Below are 23359 nucleotides of genomic sequence, written 5' to 3'. Positions count from 1 at the left end.
TCAGCTTGTTGGTCTCCCTCTCTAGTGAGCGGCCAGGGCTCCTTCGCCTCCTTTGTGTGCGCCGGCTCGCCAGTGGCTTTTTCTGCCACTTCTGCTGCCTTTTTGGGCCCTCGAGCTCCCGTTTGGCGGCAAACTCTCGTGGTTGTTTTCTTCTCATTGCTGAGCAAGTTTGGTCTTGGGCAAAATTCTACTAAAAATGTCGTTTTTGGTTCTGGTTTGGAGGAGAACCACCTGATGTGCTTCTGCTCATCACATCACCGGAAGGCAAATCCATACTATTATTTCATGATACACGACTCTTAAGCTCCCTTTCCCATCACTTTCTTCCCATCTTGTTTCAAATAGCAAGTGCAAGAAATCCAGGGATTTCTTCACCTCAAGATAATCAGTCCTTGTTCAAACACTGCTTCCAACTGCCCCTCACGTCACTAAAACCCTTCTTTAATCTTTCTGTACCATCATGAAATCCACATCGCGTCTCCTTGTTTCTCCCATGAGTCAATTATCATCCTGGTCCCAATACATGCTGATATTGTTAATGACTCCATTGAAATAGGTTCTCGATCATATGTAATATCCAAACTCAAAAGTTCATCTTTCCAATAGCATCGTCCAACTGCTTGTGTGACAACGTAATCAGTATTCTTTTTAATTATTCCAGGATGATTTCACTGGCAAGGCACCCTGGATTGACATCGCTCAGTTGTCCTGAACATATTCTTTATAGCTATTGGACCACTTGCGTGTAAGAGAAGTTAACCACATGGTGTTGGCTACTTGCATGTCACCCAGACGGAGTGGGAGTGACAGGTTCTCTTTCTTGGAGGTGCATGTATAAACCAGTTGGGTTCACATTTCAGTTAATCAGCTTTCGCGATCATCTTTCGCTTCATTTGAGTCATAGATTATAAATAGCTGAGGCCTCAGCAAAGATCCTTGCAAACACTCCTTTAGTCACAGCTTATCTACTTCAAAATGCCCCATTTATCCTTACTATTTGCTTCCCACCCTTTAACAAATTCTCTATCCATGGTAATATAACCTTGACTCTTAAGCCATTTTGCTAACTTCCAATGCACTCCCAATCTTCAGACTTACTATTATTCTTTGGAACATTAGATGCTTCTTCTTACATACAATTATAGCCTTAATTCCTCAGTAAGCCAGGAATGGATCATGCTTGCAAAGTTTTTGTTTTTATAATGGAATGCAGTTTTGTTGAACAATTTCAATTGTTTCTTGAAATGTTTCCCACAGTTTATTCATTGCTATATTTTTAAAATCTATTTACTTAATTAACCTTAGACAGATGTCCCTCATAACTGCGAAATTGGCTTTAAGTTTAAAGTTCTTGTTTGGGGATGGGGCATATCGCTTTCAATTGTCAAGGTTGGAAAAAGGCAGAGTGATATGGATTACAAGCGCGACATGTACTTCCTCGATATTTTACATGTGACTGAGACATCAGAGACAATAAGGTCAGGAGATACGGAGTTAAGGGGGATTGGGAGGTAGAGGGTTTGCATAACTGATAAAAGACAGAATAGGCATAAGAGGAACATTTTCAGGATGGCAGGCTGTAACTAGTGGAGTGCACAGGGATCCGTGCTCGGGCCGCAATTATTCACAACATATTAATGACTTGGACAAAGAAAATGAATGCAATATTGCCAAGTTTGCAGATGACACAAAAATGGGTGGGAAGGCAAGTGGTTATGGATTACACAGAATCTACAGAGGAATATAGATAGGTTAGGCAAGCAAAAATTTGGCAGATGAATATAATAAAGGAAAATGTGAAGTTATGCACTTTTGTAGAAGAATAAAGAACTGAATATTATTTAATTAGAGAAAGACTGCAGAAATCTGCAGCAGAGGAATTTGGGGGTTCTTGTGCATAAATCACAAAAGGTTAGCATGCAAGTCCAGAAGGTAATTGGGAAGGCAAATGGAAAGTTTGCCTTAATTTCAAATGAAATGGGGTATAAAAATAGGGAAGTCCTACTAAAACTGTACAAGGCAGATCACAACTGGAATTCAGTGAACAGTTTTGGTCTCCTTATCTAAGGAAAGATATACAGGCATTGGAGGCAGTCCACAGAAGGTTCACTAGGTTGATCCCAGGTATGGAGGGATTTTCTTATGAGGAGAGAGTAGATTGGCCTGTACTCATTGGCGTTTAGAAGAACGAGAGGTGACCTTATTGAGACATAGCGGATTCTTAAGGCACTTGACAGGGTAAATGCTGAGAGGTTGTTTCCTTTTGTGTGAGGTGTCTAGGACCAGAGGGCAGAATCAAAGAGTAAGGGGTCACCCATTTTAGATAGATATGAGAGAAATTTCTTCTCTGATGGTAATGAATCTGTGGAATTCTTTATTGCAGAGAGCTGTAGAGGATGGGTCATTAAGTATGTTCAAAGCTGAGGTAGACAGATCTTTAATCAGTAAAGGAATCAAGGGTTATGGGGATAAGGTGGGAAAGTAAGAGTTGAGGATATCAGATCAGTCATGATCTCATTGAATGATGGGGCAGACTTGATGGCCAACCTTTGCTCCTATGTCTTACGGTATAGGTGAGGGCTATTTATACTTTGAATTCATCATATTTCTTTGTCTTTAAAAGATTAAAAACCTTTTTTAAATATTGGTACAATGTTATCCTCAAAGCTATTCAAGACTGCACCTGTTGTTAGAATCCAATAGGTTCTGTTTAATGAATACAAGGCGAACTGGTGCTGGATATTGACTTGTTAATTATACTCAATTGTATGCAAGGAATTGACTCTCAAATATTATTTGGGTTTAATAAATAAATTTTCCTTTTGACATTTTATTTTAGTTACACTGCCCCACGATGGGCTATCATCCCTGACTTTTTGTTTAGTTTGATTATTGGTTGGGGGGTAGTCACCACCACCACCCCTCGATTATTTCGTTTCATTGATCATTTGCTTTTTATTGTTCTTCAAAAGACCATGTGAGGGATTCACCGGTCCCCCAGGTGCACATATCCCATGTTCTATCTTCCTGCCACTTGTCAATGGGTCTTCCCATTGAAGCCGCCCCATGTCACTGGGAACCCCACCGGTGGGGGTGTGCTGTTAGCAGGGAAAGAGAATCCCAACAGCCAGAGAATTCCGACCCATATACAGTCAGCTAGCATGGTTGCTTGATGTGCTTGGAGGGAGAGGAGTTGGAAGAACTCATCTCTTTGCTCAGCAGGCTTGAAAATCAAAATGAATAAGGGAAATATTAGTAGTGGATTCATTCTTCCAGAATAAACATTTATTAAAGTTAACACCAGTGGCTCTCATTTCTGACCTCCCCCGCCTCTGTGTACTCGCCCAGAGAATCTCAGTATGCTCTCCCCATGCCAACAAGTTTGCGAATCTCTCTATTAAAGCAGAACTGCGGTTCTTGGAGTTCAAAATCTGATATTTCAGCAAGTAAAATTCCTGCCGCTGATTTTAAAAAGCGTCCTTTTTGCTAATTCTAAACAAGACTTTCCTTTAAAGAGGAAAGTCACATTATTGTTCAAGAACGAGGACATGACATCAATTTATGCTTCACAGAATAGTTTCCAAAATGTCTCGCTTATTTCTACTTTTAAAGTCTTACCTCATCATATTCATCATCAGATTCTTCACGCTCAATGTATTCAACATTTTCTCTTTCATTAAATCCACCTCCATATCCTGTCAGAAGTGACATGATAACACAATCATTTTTCAAAATTCTGATCAAATGTAGTTCAAAGATTAAGAAAATGTCACAAGAACTGCATTCCAAACATTGTGTGGTTTATTAGGAGATAAATATTTTTAGAAAATGGAACCATGAAATCCAAGGTTATGAATCAAATATGCTTTAACACAAAAATTAAACTCCAAATTAGTTATAATCGCAGAAAGCAAAGTGGAGTTGAGACCGCAACCAGGTCAGCCATGACCTTTTTGACTAGAAGAACAGGCTCAACGCGCTAAATGGCCTGCAGCTAATCCTAAATTCTATCTATCGTCCTATATCAAATCATGTGACAAATACAGATCAAGTTACAAGATGTGTAAATTGCATTTTAATTACTATTACTAATCATGTATCATACCTTCATATTGCATTTGCAATTATACTTAAAATACTTAGTATCTAATTATGACCATTGAGAAGTAAACAAAGGCATAGCTGCCACAAAACAAACATGCTAACTGGTCCAGACATCTGACATTAGTATTGTATAAACTACAATTTATAATTTGGTTTAATGTGGGTTTGAGTAGAGTGATCATTGCTCGGCACAACATCGAGGGCCGAAGGGCCTGTTCTGTGCTGTACTGTTCTATGTACCCCAAGAATCTAATTGTTCAGAGCTGAACATATTTGAGCTTTATTTAAATTAACCATCAGTGGCCATATGAAGGCTCACATCCAACAGATTGTTTAAGCCCTATTGCAGAACATGTGCACCTAAGTGTAGGACCTCAGGTTTGACTGGCCTACAAGTAGAAATATCATCTTCATGCCTACACTATTGAATCCCTTTGGAACTTTAAAGATTTTGATCAGGCAACTCCTCAGTTTTTTTTACCCTGGAGAAAGCTACAGTCTGATCAATAGCGCCCGATATGTGTTCTGACGTTATCCTTGCAAATCATTTTGTACGTTCTCCAGGATTCCCATATTTTATAAAATGGAGATAGAAATGTGCACAATTTTCTCGCGTATTATCTAACTAAAAGTCTATACAACTTTGACATAATGTCTCTGCTTTTGAATTCAACTCCTTGAAAAATGAACCCTGTGTTAGCATCAATGAATTACCCCTGCTTGACTGTGTGGAAGGATGTGGAAAATGTGTTTGGCAAGCAGTATTCTGAACAAAGCCTCTAAAGCTTTATTCATGGTTAAATCTAGATATCAAACTATGTTCAAAATGACTACATCAATTCATGTTACACTGAATTACAATTAGAAAAAAATAGTGTCAGTTATAAATTGAACATGTGGAGATATCAATCACACTCCGATTTATAGTTTTGAAAATAGTCACATCAACTGAAAAGTTCCTAGTGGTTTTTAATAGTAGTGCATTCTACTATTGTGTATTCAGATCTCACCAGTCCTTTCTTCCAATTTGGCATACTTTGGAGTGTTACACATGTTGCACTCTGATCTTCGTGCCCAATTCACATTCCCACAGCTAGAAATTAAAATTTAAATCATTAATATCTATATCACTTATACCAAAGTATACAAAAAAAACATGGATTCTATGCCTATTTTCACATATGTGAAGTTGAAAAGAAAAAAAACCTGACACGAGCATTTTTCTAAACCGTACTCAAGTTTCAATACAGAACTTCTATTTTGTAGTAAAACTGAACATTTTAAAATGATAACTTGATTATCTTACGTTTTACATTGCCAGTCATTGGCACTGAAAAGGCCACGGCTCTTTTCAGCAAGAGTCTTTCCAATTTCTGTTCCTCCAGCCTTCATGAGTTTTGCTTCACATGTTCTTTCTAAAAAAGTATTAAAATGCTACAATCAAAATTCTCACAAAATTGTGGCATTACGTTTCCAAATCAAGTTTTAACTATGGCTTGCAGACGAGCATTTTGCCACATGCTATGAGAAGAGATGCGTTGGAAAACTAAATGAGATAAAACGCAGGTAAATTCTGACATTCAATCCGGAATTCTGTAGCATTGTTATCTACTGGGCAAGGGTTGAGAGAGAAATACAGATTCTCCCAACGACATTAAGTTTACCCAGTGATGCTGAGCCATGGAAAGGTGCATTCAGGTTAACTGATCTCAGCTGGATTGAGTTACACATTTACATACCTGTAGTAAATAATCTCTCCAACTCAGGGGCAATCGCTTTCTATTTGAACAACAAGAAGAACTAGCAGTCATAACAACAAGCTTCCTCAATGTGCACAGAATATTATAATCTGCATGCATTGATGTGCAATCATCTTTTCAGGAGAGGTGAGAAACACTCAAGCTAGCCAAGGCTACCTGTAAACCAAACTAGTTTACAATAACCCATTCATTGCTACTTGCAACAAAATAAAATACACATTTTTTCGTTATGGGAGAAACTCAAGATACAAGGTAGCAGTTCCTAAACTAAATTAACAGCATTCCTTTCTTCACAGGCTACATGCTGCAACATCCTTGTAGCCTTTCTCAATCAATGGAGAAAGAGACATCTGTGTCTGGCTGCTCCAGGCACAGGTGTTCTAGACTTAATCTCTGGAGAAAAGAAAAAGGCCAATCTCTTAACTGTGTCCTTCTGAAAATTGGCTCAGCTAGCTGCCAAAATTTACACCTGACTGAGGGCCTTATCTCACTGGATGCAGATCCCAAAGCACTTTACAACACAAATGGAGACCATTCTTCCCTTCATGCTTATATAGGTTCTTCGATACAGCTATCCAAATAATTCCTCTCCGCTCTCCTCCTCCATATCCCTGTATATTTGTTCCTTTCAAGTATTTATCACTTTAAATCTGTGTTTGCCAAGTTGCTTATCCTTGGTATTATTCAAGTAAATCTCACCTGCATTCTCTGTAGTTGAACTCAAGATCAACATAGTGCAATAGGGTAAAGCGTTGGGTGGGCCATTAAAAAAAACAAGTCTGGTGCTGGCTGCAAACGCAATATTTATGCACCAATTTAACAGTTTGGACTGGTGGGTTTCAGGTGGTCATTCCTGAAAATTACAAAATGATTTTAGAGGGTATCCAGAACTGAACAGAATATACCAGCAGAAGCAGAACCAGTGTTTCATAAAATAAAAGCAAATTACTGTGGATGCTGGAATCTGAAACGAAAGAGAAAATGCTGGAAAATCTCAAGCCGATCTGGCAGCATCTGTAGGGAGAGAAAAGAGCTAACGCTTCGAGTCCAATGACTCTTTGTCAAAGCTAACAGACAGAGAAATTGAGAAATATTTATGCTGTGGAGTGAGAATGAAAGAGGAGTCATAGCCACAGAAACCCAGGGAAATTGGGTGCTAATGGCCACAGATACCAAGGGGAAAGACTGTTAATGGCAGTCCTCAGAGAGAACAAAAGGTGTGAAAGGTCAAACAGCAGAGAAATTATCAGAGGGTAAACTGTGACAGATGTAGATGTGGGGGGAGGGGAAGGGGGAAGCAAAGGGGAGAAAGGGTAAGGTGGATAAGATGGGGGGGGGGGTTAAATATATATTAGGAAAGACAAGAAAGAAAGAAATGGTAAAAGACAGTTAAAATGAAATGGGATGAAAACAAATGGGTCAAGGTGGGGTAGAGCTAATCATCTGAAGTTGTTGAATTCGATGTTGAGACCAGAAGGCTGTAGCATGGTTTCTGTGGCTGTAGTGTGCCTAACTGGAAGACGAGATGCTATTCCTCCAGTTTATGTTGAGCTTCACTGGAACATTGCAGCAGGCCAAGGACAGACATGTGGGCATGGGAGCAGGGTATTTTGTTAAAATGGCAAGCAACAGGAAGGTCAGGGTCCTGAATGCGCACAGACCGAAGATGCTCAGCAAAGCGATCACCCAGCTTGCGTTTGGTCTGTCCGATATAGATGAGACCACAAAGCGTTTTTATAAAAGGTGTTTAGAATACCTTCCTTATTTCTAAACTCATAATTCCTGCATTAGTTGCAAGAGAATGGTTATTCTTGCCAAAACTGTGCATTTGTGACAGAATCAAGAAAGAAGAAATAACTAAACGTATTTTCATTGTACGTTAAAACTGAACAGGAACCCCAATGTCATCAAAATAATTACAAGGTTGAGATGAACAAACTATTTGTTGGGAGAATGAACACAGAACTAGAGGTCACATTTACAAAATGTCCAATCCATAGTAGTTAGGAAATGCCACAAAAAATAGGCATGTGAAGCATGCTCCCAAAGATAAATGACTCTAATCCAACTGGTACGTTTAAAGAAGTTGAGAAGCCGGATTAAGGTTTAGAACAAAATAGCATTGGTTAATTTCCTTCACCCTAAGGGGAAGGAAGTTAGAAGAGGGCAGAAGAAATTTCTTTACCCAAAGTTGTGAAAGGAACAAAGTGGCCTGGGTAGTATTAGAGACAATAATATTGAAGGTTAGGCTGGTTAGGTGGATGGAGGAAAGGAGGCTGAAAAGATATTGAAACAGTGTGAATAAATGAGGTCAGAAACACTGACTTGGGCTGGGTTGGCAAAATAGCCTATTTGTGTGTTGCAACCTATGTATTTCCATGGATGTTAGCATTACTTCAAATGCGGAGATCAAAATTTGTTTGGGAGTGAAATCTTTAATACGACACTGTCACGACACCCTGGGTTAGTACGCAGTCCAACCCCACTTGACCCGGGGTCGCAATACAGGTGAAATTAAATTTCTTAAATATCCAATGTCTTTGGTTTGGTCCCAATTAAATACGGCTACACACGCGCACACACACACACACACCAAACAGTTCAGGCCTTCAGATGGATTTTATCTTTTCCATCAACTTGTAACGTTCTTCACTGCAGAAACAGCAGGCAGCCGAAAGAGAGGGTGAAAAAGCATAACTCACTTCAACAATTTCATGTCTTCTGCTGGGTTCTTTCCGAAAAGTCCCACCTGACAGTAACCAATCACTGTCTGTTGGAAGGAAGAACAATATTCTTGCCCAACCCATTGGCTGCCGCCAACCAATTGAACCAAAACCCTCCAATTTGCTGGGTGCCAGGAAGTCTGGGATTTATTTTCCCAAACAAAACTTAAGGACATAGCGTTCCAGCTGTCAAGCTATGAGACTTTAAATTCTGTACTTCCTTCGCTCGACTTAAAAGGACTCAATTAACGATCCCCAACCAAAAAAAGTAAAGATACAATAAAAGAAATGGGAGCAAAGGGAAATCAAAAAAGCAAGAACTCCGAAAATGCTCTTTTCTTGCAAGTATGGAATCAAGTTTGGCCATTGGAGAACAGTCAGCTGAAACTTAACATTAAGGCCATACACACAGATATGACCACCTAAGCAAAGTACTGCAAGGTGTCCAAGGTATTGTGTCCTGAAAAGCAATCAAAACCTTAGGGAAGTGAAGAAAATTGCAACGGAAAATGAAATAATATTTTACCTAAACAACTGACAATCTGTCCAAACAAATACACAAAACATGATAACATGCTGGATTTAAGGCAACAGCCTGAATAGAATCTAGCACCACTTACCTTTTCCACATCTGTTACAATTTGTTCTTCTTGCAAAGTTAACATTCCCACATCTAAAAAGTGAAATGTGAGAAATATGAATGAAAAGCTCGCACCCAAAAATATATGTTAATTCAGAAATCAATATCATTTATTTCAATAGAACTTTATTTAGGTGGTTCCTATTTAGAATTTTTTTTTAAGAAGTACATTAACTTTCTTCCACAGACTGCTCTTTAAGCACAGTAGCATAGTGGTTAGCACTATTGCTTCACAGTGCCAGGGACCTGGGTTCAATTCCCGTCGCTATCTCTGCAGAGTCTGCACGCTCTCCCAGTGTCTGCGTAGGTTTCCTCCGGGTGCTCTGGTTTCTTCCCACATTCTGAATTCTCCCTCAGTGTATCCAAACATGCGCCAGAGTGTGACGACTAGGGGATTGTCACAGTAACTTCATTGCAGTGTTGTTAATAATAGTAATAATCTTTATTACATTAGCACACTGCAATGAAGTTACTGAATCTCCCCCCAACTGGACTTTTATTGAAAATAAAACCCCAAAAACTTTGTGAATACTGTAAACAAACAGGCCAAACCTCAACCAATAGGAGGCAGGCTGTACTGTTAAGACAACTGAAGGCTGAGGTCCAGCAAAAAACCCGTGACCTAATGAACAGATGGTGGGTGGAGAAAGCGCAGGAGATCCAGTAGTTAGCTGTCAACCACAATGCATGAGGTTTCTTTAATGTAGTCAAGACCAACTATGGACCAAGCACCACATGGCTGAGGGAGAACAGAGCAGCAGTCAGCGCCTGCCAGGAGGAGCACTTTGAACATCTCCTTAACAGAGGCTCTGGCTTCAACGCGAGTTATCTTCAACTCCAACCTGTAGCATGCTACCCACCATCATTTCAGCACAACCCCAATCCAGCACGAGGTAGAAAAGGCCATCCGACAGCTGAAGAACACAAAGTTATCAGGAGTAGATGGAATCCCTGCCGAACTGCTAACAACATAGCAGAGAAGTACTATTGGCACAAATACATTTTACATCAAAACCCATATTCCACATAGTACATGATACGCAAACCAACGTAACAAAAACTCCAACCAACCATACCCACCAAGATAAAAACTACAACCAAACAAAACAACCCCAGACACCTCCCCTCCCAGCACCCCCCCCCCTCCCCCCCAAATCTCGCAGCAACTGAGGTGGTTTATCTCAACCAACCCCCTGATGGTGTACTTGGCTTGCTCGAGGTACAAGAATTCCATTAGGTCATCCAACCAGACCGAGGTGTTGGGAGAAAAGACCTTCACCTCAGCAGAACTTGCCTCCGGGCAGTGAGGTGAAGGCAAGGACATCTGCCTTCACTCCTGTCTGCAGCCCTGGCGAGTCCGACACCCCAAAAACAGCCACCAAAGGATAATGCTCCAGCTTAATATTCAGTATCACCGACATGATGTTAAACAAGACCCAAAAGCATACCAATTTGGGGTCAGCCCAGAAAAGGTGCTAGAAATTGGTGCCCCCCCCCCCCCACCCCCCCCCCCCACCCCCCCCCCCCCCCCCCCACCCCCCCCCCACCCCCCCCCCCCCCCCCCCCACCCCCCCCCCCACCCCCCCCCCCCCCCCCCACCCCCCCCCCCCCCCACCCCCCACCGGACCACTGCTCACTCATGTCTTGTACCTCAGGAAAAAAACACATCCTAGTTTTGGTTAGGTGCACCCTATCGTAAACTGGATCAGATCAAGCCGCGCACATGAAGTTCACACTGTGAAGGGCCGCACTCCACACCTCATCACCTACTACAGGCCACAGCTCTCTCTCCGCCTTCACTTTGTCCACCAAACGACAATTCACCCATAAATACCAGACGTGCCCCCCTCTGCCAACCCCACCAGCAAACGTATCCTTTCCAACAGAGATGTCTGTGGTGGCCAAGTTCCTTATCTGGAGGTACCTGACCGAATTTGTTCCACCCCCCCCACTCAAACTTCGCCGTCAATTCCTCAACGCTGGCAAACCGTCCCTCTATAAACCGTCCCCAAATCTCGCTAGCCCCTTCCCACACCCCGAACATGGCGTTCAATCTTGACAGCTCAAATAAATGATTGGCACAGATAGGGGCTGAATTTGTTCCACCCCCCCCACTCAAACTTCGCCGTCAATTCCTCAACGCTGGCAAACCGCCCCTCTATAAACCGTCCCCAAATCTCTCTAGCCCCTTCCCACGCCCCGAACATGGCGTTCAATCTTGACAGCTCAAATAAATGATTGGCACAGATAGGGGCCAGCCTCAACGTGGCTCTAAGCTTAAAATGCTGCCTGAATTGTCCCATATCCTCAAAGTAGCTACCAGTCAATTGTCACCAAAGAGAACAAAATATATGTTTCAAGAAAGTACTTCCTGATTTTAGTAGCTGAACTCAAAGATCAACTTAGTGTAATAAGGTACACGTAGGGTGTGTCATTAACAAAACAAGTCTGGTGATGAATGCAAATGCAATATTCATGCAGCAATTTAACAAGTTTGAGCTGGTGGATTTCAGGTGGTCATTCCAGAAAATTACAAAACGATTTGAGGCGGAAAAGGCAGTTGTGCAGAACAAGCTACCATATGACTTTAGGTAAAGTCCTATGTTCTTAAATGGAACAGATAACAAAGAATGGAGCCACCAACAAATGCAAGCAATATAGAGTAGTGTATAGGGAAATTGTTTCTGCCAGCACCTGTCTGCCCTTACATTCTCTGCCTCCCATCCCTCCCCAATGCAAGCACCACCCCCCAGCTCCTGTCACATCTTACATCATCCCATTAACATTCCCTACTTAATAGCATTTCCCCCCCATTCCCAAATTCTCCCTTTCCCTTACTCTGTTCAAACTGTGTCTGCTTTTCCCCATCATATTTCCACTCACCTCACCAAAACCCAGTATCCACTTCCAATTTCACTTCAATGTTCCAAAAGGTGAAACGCCCCCTCAACTCAAAGTTTCTTTCTCTCAGAAGCATCACTTACTTGAAAATAAACTGTTCCTACCATTGTCTTTATCTGTCTGTCTCACAGGTGCACATGCACATTGACCTTCCAGTCAGCAAAACACAAGGAGATAATTACTTTCAAAAATGTAATTTCTCTCAAAAAGGTAAACATTAAATGCAGACAATCGCCCAAAACATGCCTTATTCAGCTTAATATGCTTTCTACAATTGTTAGAATAACAAAAACTATAAATAATTTTTCTGCCACTAGAAACTTAACTGGATTAACCATATAAATACTGTGTCTAAAAGAGTTCAGAGGCTAGGTATCGTGTGGCGATAGCTCACCTCCTGATTCTGCAAAGCCTGTCCACAAACTACAAGGCACAAATCAGAAGTGTGATGGAATGTTCTCCCCTTACCTGGATGAGTGCAGCTTTAACAACACGACGCTTGACACCATTCAGGACAAAAAGGCCTGCTTGATTGGTACCCCATCCACAAATATTCACTCCCTCCACCACCAACACACAGCAGCACTGTGCACCATCTACAAGATGCACTGCAGGAACGCACCAAGGCGCCTGAGACAGCACCTTCCAAATCCATGACCATCTAGAAGGACAAGGGCATCAGGCACATGGGAACACCACTAGCTGAAAGGTCCCCATCAAGCCTACAACATATTGACTTGGAAATATATCATCTTTCCATCACTTGTCACTGGGTCAAAATTCTGGAACTCCCTCCCTAATAGAACTGTGGGTCCTACAGCACATGGACTGCAGCAGTTCAAGAAGTAGCTCGCCACCTCCTTCTCAAGGACAATTAGATATGGGAAATAAATGCTGACCTAATCAGTGAAGCTTGCACAAAAACACAAGCCGACTTATTTGACAAAGTCCCGCATAAGAGATTATTGTGCAAAATTAAAGCGCATGGGATTGGGAGAAATGTACTGAGGTGGATAGAAAACTGGTTGGCAGAGAGGAAACAAAGAGTAGGGATTAATGGGTCCTTTTCAAATTGGCAGGCAGTAACCAATGGGGTACCACAGGGATTGGTGCTGGGACCCCAGCTATTCACAATATATTAATGATTTGGATGAGGGAACAAAACGTAACATCTCAAAGTTTGCTGATGATACCAAGTTAGATGGAAGGGTGAATTGTGACGAGGATGCAGGGATCCTACAGCATGATCTGGACAGGTTGGTGAGTGGGCAAATCAATGCAGATGCAGCATAACTTGGATAAGCGTGAGGTTATTCACTTTGGAAGCAAAAACAGCAAGGCAGATTACTACCCAAATGGTTGTAAAATGGGAAAGGGGAGTGTGCAGCGGGACATGGGTGACTTGTGCACCAGTCACTGAAGGTAAGCATGCAGGTGCAGCAGGCGGTAAAGGAGGCTAATGGTATGTTGGCCTTCATTGCGAGAGGTTTAGAGTACAGAAACAGGGATGTGTTGCTGCAATTATACAGGGCCTTGGTGAGGCCACACCTGGGGTATTGTATGCAGTTTTGGTCTCCTTCTCTGAGGAAGGATGTTCTTGCTCTCGAGGGAGTGCAGCAAAGGTTTACCAGATTGATTCCAGGAACGGCTGGACTGCCATACGAAGAGAGATTGACTAGGTTGGGATTGTTCTCGCTGGAGTTCAGAAGAATGAGGGGGGGTCTTATAGAGACTTATAACATTTTAACGGAACTAGACAGGGTAGATTCAGGGAAGATGTTACCAATGATGGGTGTGTCCAGAACCAGGGGTCACAGTCTGAGGATTCACGGTAAACCATTTTGGACAGAGATAAGGAGATATTTCTTCACACAAAGAGTGGTGAGCCTGTGGAAATCATTACCACAGGAAGTAGTTGGTGCTAAAACTTTGAATATATTCAAGAGGTGGCTAGATATAGCACTTGGTGAGAATGGGATCAAAGGCTATGGGGAGAAAGCAGGATTAGGTTATTGAGTTGGATGATCAGCCATGATAGTGATGAATGGCGGAGCAGGCTCGAAGGGCCAAAAGGCCTCCTCCTGCTCCTATCTTTTATGTATCTATGTGTTTAATCTTACTTTGGTATGCAACATTAGGGCAAACCCATATATGAATGTTACATTCTTTTTCTTCCACCCATCAACACAAATACATATTATCCCAACTACGTACTACTCTATTACTTCCCCATTGCTCATTTCCTTTTCTTTTAAAACAACCATATCCCAAATATCTCCCAAATTATTTTCCTTTCCCATAGTCACATTGACAACTCCTCACTTCCCAAACCTATATGGATGATAGAACGGATATGGGTGGAGTGCTATTTGAGGGTTGGTGCAAACTCAAAATCTACTCCATCTCCACTACCCTCCCAAGAAATCTATGCTCTATTAATTCTAGGCTTTTGAACATCCCTCCTTATAATGGTTCCCCCCTGGAGACCATGCCTTCAAGTTGTCAAAAGCCAAAAGCTCTAAAATTCTCTCCCTACCCCAGCTGCTCCTCTGTTGGAAAGACGCCTTGAAAACTTATTTTTGACGAAGCTTTTGGTCATCTGCCCCAATATCTCAATTTGGTTTTATATTATTACTGCAAAGCATCTTGCGCCATTTTATTACAATAAAGACATGATACAAGAACTTCTTGTTCTAGTATCACTGCAACAAAACAGAGCTTTGCACCGGTCACAACTAATCCAAAACACTGAAAATACTTTGCAATATGTATTATAAACCATATGTGTACACACGAACACACACACGTATACACACACAATTATAACTTCAAACATTTTGAATTGTAACTACTGAATTTCATATTTACTTCAAAATGTCACTTTTCTTTTTTAAGTTTGATCCCATAGTTCGGCTGGCCGCACCATTCTAGCCTGTCATGGGTTTGGACGGTTCTGTCAAAGGAACCTTGAAAAAATGCTGCTGTGCATATTCGAGATAACACACACTGCTGCCACTGAGTCGTAATGGAGAAACTCAATGCTTACGTTGGTGGGCCAAGTGTCAATCAAGTTGTCCTGGATAGAGCTAGGAGTATTGTTGGAACTACCAACTCACCCAGGCAATTTTAGAGTATTTTATACTCCTGATTTGAACTTTGTAGATGGCAGACATGCTTTGGGGAGTCAGGTGGTGAGTTGCCCACTGCAGATTTCGCAGTCTCTGACCTGCTTTTGTATTAACAGTATTTATATGCCTGGTCCAGTTAAGTTTCTCGTCAATTGTAACCTCCAGAATGTTGATGATTGAAACTCACTGATGGTAATGCTGTTGAATGTCAATGAGAGGTGGTTAGATACTCTCTTGTTGAAGGCGGTCATTACCTGGCACTTGTGTGGTGTGAATGTTACTGCCACTTCAGTCCAAGCCTGACTGCTATCCTGGTCTTGCTGCATGTAGGCACGGACTGCTTCAGTATCTGAGCAATCATGAATGGTACTGAACACTATGCAATCACTGGAAACCATGCCTTCAGGTTGCCAAGGCCAAAAGCTCTCAAATTCCCTTCCCAAACCCATTTGTCCTGCTTTTGAAAGACATTCTGAAAACTACTCCGACCAAGCTTCTGATCATCTGCCACCATTCTAACGTCCCAATTTTAACCTTAATCTTATTAAGTTGGAGAACATGAACATTGATAGTCGTTGAAGATGGTTGGGTCTGGGACACTACCCTGAATCGATGATCTGGGACTGACATGATTGACCTCCAACTACCACACCATCTTCCTTTGTGCTAGGTATGATGCCCTAATTCACACTGACTTCAATTTTGTTAGGGCTTTGGTCAAATGTTGCCTTGATGTCTCAAGAGCAGTCGCTCTCGCCTTCCCTGTGGAGTTCTGCTATTTTGCCATTGGCATTATTCGGACATGCAGTACACAATTTGTAGAGCAAGCTCCCAAAAACAGCAATGCGAGAACAATCGATTTTGTGTTGTTTAAGGGATAAATGCTGACCGGGATACTACACACAGGTCCCTAGCTCTCCTTCAACATACCTCACCTGAGAGCGGATGGGACCTCAATTTAGAATTCAGAATTCTCAGCTGATACGGAAATTGAACCCATGCTGCTGGCCTTGTTCTGAATCACAAACCAGCTGTCTAGCCCACTGAGCTAAATGAGCCTCAAGTGGATTTAACCTCTCACCTGAAGGTTAGCACCTTGAAAAATGCACACTTTCAGTACCTCATTGGAGTGTTGGTCTGCATTTTTTGTGCTCAAGCCTGAAGTCAGACTTGAATCGTAACCTTTTGACTCCAGGTAGCGAGTGCTGCCATTTGAGCCATGGTTGTTGACAGGGGCATTGCAATTAGCTGTAAATCATTAAGTTAGGATGTTGTGATCATGCTAGAAATCTAGAAAGTGCAGGTGTCTGGACATGGAGTGAAGATCACATATGTATCGATTCCCCTCCCATCAAAACACTCACTATATAAGCCAAAACAAATAATAGACAAGGGGCTAAATATACCTAAACCAATGGTATTTCCAGGATTCAACATCTCCAGTAGAAAAATGACAAAAAAAATAAAAATTGCACACGTGCTAGGTGACCATGTACAAGACTGTTAAAAAAATGCTACAGCATAAAGATGTCCAAAATTTTCAGCGGTGCCGACTCTTTGTTACTGTTAATTTAAATTTTGCCGTCAATGCAGAGCAGGAGTCAAAATGAAACCTCATTACTAACTTTTGAATGAAGACCCAGCAAATTGTTAGGGAATTGTACATTGAGGTGCAAGAATCAGCAATAATCCCACAGTTCAAAATACATCAAACAGGGCGAGTGGAAACAACGCCGTGGTTGGTGCAATAACCACAGCTCGGATTTGCAGACTTTGGCAGGGGCTGGGTGCAAAATAAAAACAAAGTATCCCAACCACATCGCAGAAGAGTTCGGGGCCGAAAACCAGGGATAGCTGAGCAAAGGCAGGGAGGGGGTGGTGTGCTCAGGGCGACTTGAATATGTTGCTACTTTAAGGCGTAGCAGGAAAAGTAAACCCTGCTTAAAGTACAAATGATTTGGATTCTTGCAAAATGGTGAATTGTACCATCGATTACGATGTGTGAAATCTGCTGGGAGGAGGAATTACAGGAGCCGACAGCGAGGTTTCTGCCCCCTGAGCGCAGCGGGCCTGCTGATGTCCACGTTATTCACTCTCACTCGGCCTTGTGGCTCAGTGCAGACAAGCGGCTCGGCGCGCCCTCGGCATTTGCCAGCATCATCATTATTGTTACCACCACTTCAGTTCCCTTACTTTTTATCGGGGCAGATCCAGTCCCCGTCGCTGACGCGAAAGCTTTTCGCCGACATCTTTTCCGCCTCCATTGAAGAGGCCGGGAATGGAGACACAGCGAGAGAACGCGGAGGGGGCGAGGAGAAGCTGCGGCTGGCCCTGTGCTCACTCAGACAGGGGCAAAAACTTTCTCCTGGAGCTCCGAGTACTCAGCACCTCACTGCTCTCGCCGTCCTTAGCGATCTGGTATTTTTTTTTGTTTGTTATAAACAATCACCGATTTCCAGCCCCAACAAGCGTCTGCACCGAGTTCGGCCTAGTGGCTGCAGCCCGCACTGCCTCCCGGGATACTGGAAGACCTGGGCTGCCAGGCTCTGATTGGCTGGCTCCCTTCCCAGGCCACTCCAGCCCAGAACTCCACTGTTTAAAGGGACAGGGATTCTGGCTGGTTAGTTGCTCAACCTTGCATTCACCAAAATGGGCAACATGCTGTGCATACATGTAGAAAAAATATTTTCTTTTGAAAGTCGAATGCTTCTTATAATGAGTTCATCAGGCTTTGAACTCCTTCTTCGTCTTGCCTAGATTGGAAAGCAATTGATTTTAGTTGAATTAAGTTTTGTGAAGGAAGTATGTGCCTTTAATTGCTCAGTTCTGGGGAAGATTGCCTCCCAAATTGTGGGCGCGATTCTCCGGACTCACGACGGTTCGGAGAATAGCGGGCGTCGCAAATTTTTACGGCGACGCTGTTCCAACGCCCTCCCGCTATTCTCCGAACCCCGCAAAATCTCGGAGTCGCCATTCCCAACAAACGCCTCCTTCCCGCCCCCGACACGACCAGATTCGCCACTAATAGCCCCCCCCCGCTATTCACCGGCCCGGATGGGCTGAAGTCCCGACATCATCGCGCCCTGTTTGCACGGCGTGAAACACACCTGCTATTTAAGTTCGTCAACCAGTCGGGCTGGCTGACGACAGCTTGGAGGAGGTGAGCGCACCGCTCAGCGCACCGCTCAGCGCACCGCTCGAGTCTGGCCACAACGGAGAAGGCATCCCTGAGAACGGGAGGGGGGGTCCAGAGCGGTGTCAGTGGGGGAGACGGAGGGGGCAGTGGGGGAGACAGGGGGGCAGTGGGGGAGACGGAGGGGGCAGTGGGGGAGACGGGGGGGCAGTGGGGGGGACGGGGGGGGGCAGTGGGGGGGACGGGGGGGGCAGTGGGGGGGACGGGGGGGGCGGGGGGGGGACGGGGGGGCAGTGGGGGCGAGGGGGGAGACGGGGGGGGAGTGGGGGGGAGACGGGGGGGGAGTGGGGGAGTGGGGGAGACGGGGGGGGAAACGGGGGAGATGGGGGGGCAGTGGGAGTGGGGGGGGTTAGGTAGAGAGTGAGCGAGTGAGCCGTCCAACCCCGTAACAAAATGTCTGCCACCATGCCATGGCGTGCCGGTCACAAGGACACGGCCGCTGGTTGCCCTGTGGCTTACGGCCACAGGCCACTGACGCACCGGTGAAGAGGACATAGTTTACTGGCCGTTGGATGCAGAAAGTGACCAGGGGTTAGGCTGCCCGCGTATCAGCAGCGCGACCAGGCCACCGGGACACACAGGTATCCCGTGGCAAGCGGCTGCCGAGGTGTCGACTAACCTCCGTCTAACATGTCCCGTTTCTCTGCCCCCACCACCCTTCTGTAGGTTAGCACAATGTATGTGAACAGAACGCCTATGTTCTGCGCAGTGGTTGGGGCCGCTGTACTGCATTTGGCGATGCAGCAGCATCCACAGCCACAACCCGCAGTGGATGCAGGGCCAGCTGCAGCAGCAGAGGGAAGGGCCGAGGAGTTGCCAGTCGTCGAGCAACATGGGGAGGAGGAGGATGAGGAGGAAGAGGAAGAGGAGAGAGTGAGGGTGCAGCCATGGCGCCAGAGGCGACGACCAAAGCCGAGGGTGTACCGTGTCCGGGTCTCTTTCCTAACAATGACGGACATCATCTGCAGGAGGAGACTCCGGCTGAGTAGGCAGACGGTGATACATATCTGCTAACTCCTGTCGCACCTCGCCCCACGTGGAACGGGGGGAGGACACGCGATCCCGGTTGCCATCAAGGTGACGGTCGCTCTTAACTTCTATGCTACCGGCTCCTTCCAGTCTCCGAGCGGGGATGTCTCCGGGATCTCCCAGTCATCGGTCCACAGGTGTATCCGGGATGTGACTGACGTCCTCTATGCCATCGCGGACCGCTACATCACCTTTCCCGAGGACCAAGCAAGTCAAGACTCACGAGCTCGTGGATTTGCCAGCGTGGCCGGGATACCGAGGGTGCAGGGGGCAATCGATTGTGTTCACGTCCCCATGCGCCCGCCTGCAGGGGACAGGGATGTGTTCACAAACAGAAGGGGGACATACTCCATGAATATCCAGGTGGTATGCGACCCCCACATGAGGATCATGAACGTCTCTGCAAGGTTCCCAGGGAGTGTGCATGACTACTACATACTGGCGCAGTCGTTCATCCCTGCGATGTTTGAGGGACGTTCCCCCCCCCCCCCCCCCCGGCTGAGGGGCTGGTTGCTAGGCGACAGGGGTTATCTGCTGAGGTCTTGGCTGATGACGCCTATACGGAGGCCTCAGACCAATGCGGAAACACGATACAACGAGGCCCATGCAGCAACCAGGGGTGTGGTGGAGCACTGCCTTGGCCTCCTGAAGATGAGATTCAGGTGCCTGGACCGCTCCGGAGGGGCCCTGCAGTACCAGGCCGACAGGGTCGCTCGCATTGTAGTGGTCTGCTGTGCGCTGCACAACATCGCGATGCAGAGGGGAGATGGCCTGCTGCAGGAGGCGGAGGGAGAAGCCAGTGGCAGTGGTGCCAGCACAGAGGAGGAGGAGGAGGAGGAGGAGGAGGAGAGGGAGGAGGAGGAGGCTGGTGGAGTGGCGGGCGCAGCACGCAGACACGACCCAGGTGCTGGTGATGTCCAGGAGGCGGCACGACAGACCCGGCGAGGACGGCGGGCACGTGACGCCTTGGTGGCAGCACGGTTCACGCATCGCATGTGACGTCCCCGCTGAACACCAAACCACCACCTGCATCGCTAGTCGTGCAGAGGGTCAACACACAACTTCCACCACCACAACCCCCCCCACCCCCTCTCAGTGTACCCTGCTCCACTTATACATCACCCTTACCACTGGGTCCAGACGGTATGGCACAACATTAATGGCTGTGTCAGCGGGTGTGATCAGTGCCATGTGGAATGATGACAGCCCGCTCTGCGATGAGCTGTGAGCTCAGAATCGTTAGAGAGAGTCTGACCCATGGCAATAGCTGAACCATCCACCTTGGTGGCTGCTGAGATCGTCACTGACACTCCATCGCGTGGGCTAGCTGTGGGAGGGGTTGGGGGGGGGGGGGGGGGGGGGGGCAGGGACTGCACACCCGGCACCGAAGTTTCACCACTCGTCAACCCCAGCGACACTCGGTCACCATCACAAATCCTGTGGCTGTGGAACAATCACACGGTATTACAAGTAAGGTGGAACAGTGCGTTTAATGTTAACAATTATTTACAGGTGCCCTAGCCCCTACAACTAAACTGTGCCCTTCACCCGTGCCAACTTACTCAGTGTCTATCTTAGTTGCCTTACGGGCCCTACCACTACGTCTAAGTGACTCCCCAGATGATACAGCAGGAGTGGAGGAGGATTGCTGCGAATCGCCCCCCTCGACTCGTTTCTCCTTGGCTAAGCGTTTCCTGGGGCGACCCGGTCTTGATGGGCCAGGCTGCTCTGCGGGCGTCTCGGGTGACATTGTGCCACCCTGCTCTGCCTGCTGCCCACCCGATGCACCAGGGATGGGACGGGGGGAGGCCGAGAATTCCGGGACGTCCCGTGATGGACTTAATGGGACGGGCCCCGAAACCTCCTCCTCCCTCGGGGAGCCTGGTGGCCCCCGGGCCTCACTTTGGGACAGAGGTGCGAGCGGGGAGGTGCCCCGTCGCACCACCGACACCTGGCGCTGCCAGTCCTGGAGGCCTGCAACGGTATCCACCAGGATCCGAAGGTTTGCAGAGACGGAGTCCAGGGAGTTAGACATTCCCGCCAGGGACTGTGCGATCTCAACCTGTGAGTGCACGACGCCATCCAGCACATGTGTCAGGCGGTTGATGCTCTCGGCGACTGACTGCTGCGACTGGCCAATGACCTGGTGAGACTGGGCCAAGGCCTGCAGGGCGCTGGCAATGTCGTTTTGCCTCTGGCACATTGCTGCCTGTGAGAGGGCAACCCTGTCCAGGGCCGAGGATGACGCGTGCATATGAACCTCAATGCCTTGCATCACCTGACCCATTGCCTCCACTGCGGATGCCACCCGTGCGGTGTCGGACTGGGTCTCTGCCATGAGCGGCACCACTCCCTGATCGTGGACGCGGTTCGACTCCTCTAACAGCGTCTGCAGAGTCTGGAAGGAAGCCCTCATCCCGTCGTTGTTTCCCTGGGTTTCTTGAGGCATCGGCTGTGCGGGTGAGTTGAGAAACTCCAGGAACTCCGAAAACGTCTGGGAGCCAGCTGCATTCTGGGCCTGGTCTGGCCTCCGCGAGTCCGGGCCCTCGGTTGCTCCGACCTCCACCTGCTGTACTTGCTCAGCTGTGATGTGCAAACCAGACTGTGACCCAGGAGACTCATCACTAAATAGGCCCGCCGGGGTGAGTGTCTCTGGGATGATGGATGTTGTGGGAGATAGCAGTGCCGCAAGCCCGATGTTTTCGCAATTTAGCCCCTCCTCAATGGTGTGGGGCCGCTCAGAGTCCGGAGGGTTATCCCTGGCCATTTCCGGGGGTTGTGTTCTCGCCACCCTCTGGGCGTCCTGATCCGCAGATTGGGTTGGGGAGGATGGGGCTCCCCGCTGATCGGGCACCCTCTGCCGTGCGGCCCCGGGTGAGGTGGCGGCAGATGCCTGTGTCCGTCTGCAGCCAGACGGCCCTGGTCGTTCGGCATCACGTTCTAGGGAAGAGAATGAGACGGGTTATTTTGATTTGCTCGGCAGGCCACTGGACGGTCCCAGTGGGCAGCGTGTGAAGGGACAGAGGATGGGGGATGTATCCCAGAGGGCAGGGTGTGTGAAAGGACAGAGGATGGGGGAGGTGTCCAAGTGGGCAGGGTGTGTGAAGGGACAGAGGATGGGGGAGGTATCCCAGTGGGCAGTGTGTGTGAAGGGACAGAGGATGGGGGAGGTATCCCAGTGGGCAGGGTGTGTGAAGGGACAGAGGATGGGGGAGGGGTGGGTGTTTGTCAAGGAGGGTTGTCTCACTTGCTGCATATCCGCCAACCTCGCATAGCGCGACATCCCGGGTGGCAGACCCCCCAACAAGGTCCAGTGCCCTCTGCTCAAAGGTGGTGAGGGGGTGCAGGCTGGGCGAACCCCCTCCAGTCTTGTACCGCTCACGGTTGTTGTGAGCGGACTTGGCCTGTTGGGGGAGGGTACATAGGTAGATCATTACAATATGGCAGGTATCAGCAGTCCGTTCAGATACTGGCACAGTTTGGGGGTCAAGTTGTCATAAGACGATTGCATCTCTCCACGGGGCCAGAGCGCTGGGTCTGTGACAACTTTGTGAACCATCCTCAAATAACTCTGGCCCAATCCCCCTCCACCCCCCGTGCCAGGGGGGGAGGTGGGTGATTAGGTAAAGGGGGGGGGGGGGGAGGGATGGTTGTGACCAGGGGGCACCTTCTTGGCACTTACCCTGGCAGCCCTGGTGAGGTCGTGTAGCTTTTTCCGGCACTGCTCTGCAGTGCGAGGGTTCTGCCCCACAGCACTGACGGCAGCGGCCACCTCACGCCAGGCCTGGCGTACCGCGCTGGCAGGTTGGCGATGCCCTCTCCGCGGGCGGAGGATGCCCCTCCTCTGCTCGACAGCATCGAGCAGAGTCTCGACATCGGCC

The 23359-nt window shown here is 46.7% G+C and overlaps 1 protein-coding gene across 1 annotated transcript in view; it reads right to left on the bottom strand.

The window, feature by feature from the left end:
- The window catches only part of zranb2 (zinc finger, RAN-binding domain containing 2), a 40665-nt gene extending 22887 nt beyond the window's left edge, over nucleotides 1–17778 (bottom strand). The window contains exons 1-5 of the mRNA XM_038794393.1: nucleotides 17450–17778; nucleotides 9208–9260; nucleotides 5411–5519; nucleotides 5115–5197; nucleotides 3619–3695 (exon numbers count right to left, since the gene is read on the bottom strand). Of these exons, the coding sequence (XP_038650321.1) occupies nucleotides 3619–3695; nucleotides 5115–5197; nucleotides 5411–5519; nucleotides 9208–9260; nucleotides 17450–17520 (393 nt within the window). The 5' untranslated portion in view covers nucleotides 17521–17778. The remainder of the gene's footprint in view (nucleotides 1–3618; nucleotides 3696–5114; nucleotides 5198–5410; nucleotides 5520–9207; nucleotides 9261–17449) is intronic.
- Nucleotides 17779–23359: the final 5581 nt, after the last annotated feature.

The sequence above is a fragment of the Scyliorhinus canicula genome, chromosome 4 (genome assembly GCF_902713615.1).
Source record: "Scyliorhinus canicula chromosome 4, sScyCan1.1, whole genome shotgun sequence".
Classification (NCBI taxonomy): domain Eukaryota; kingdom Metazoa; phylum Chordata; class Chondrichthyes; order Carcharhiniformes; family Scyliorhinidae; genus Scyliorhinus; species Scyliorhinus canicula.
Note: the sequence above shows the minus strand (reverse complement) of the source record. Positions and strands in the feature narration are given on the sequence as shown.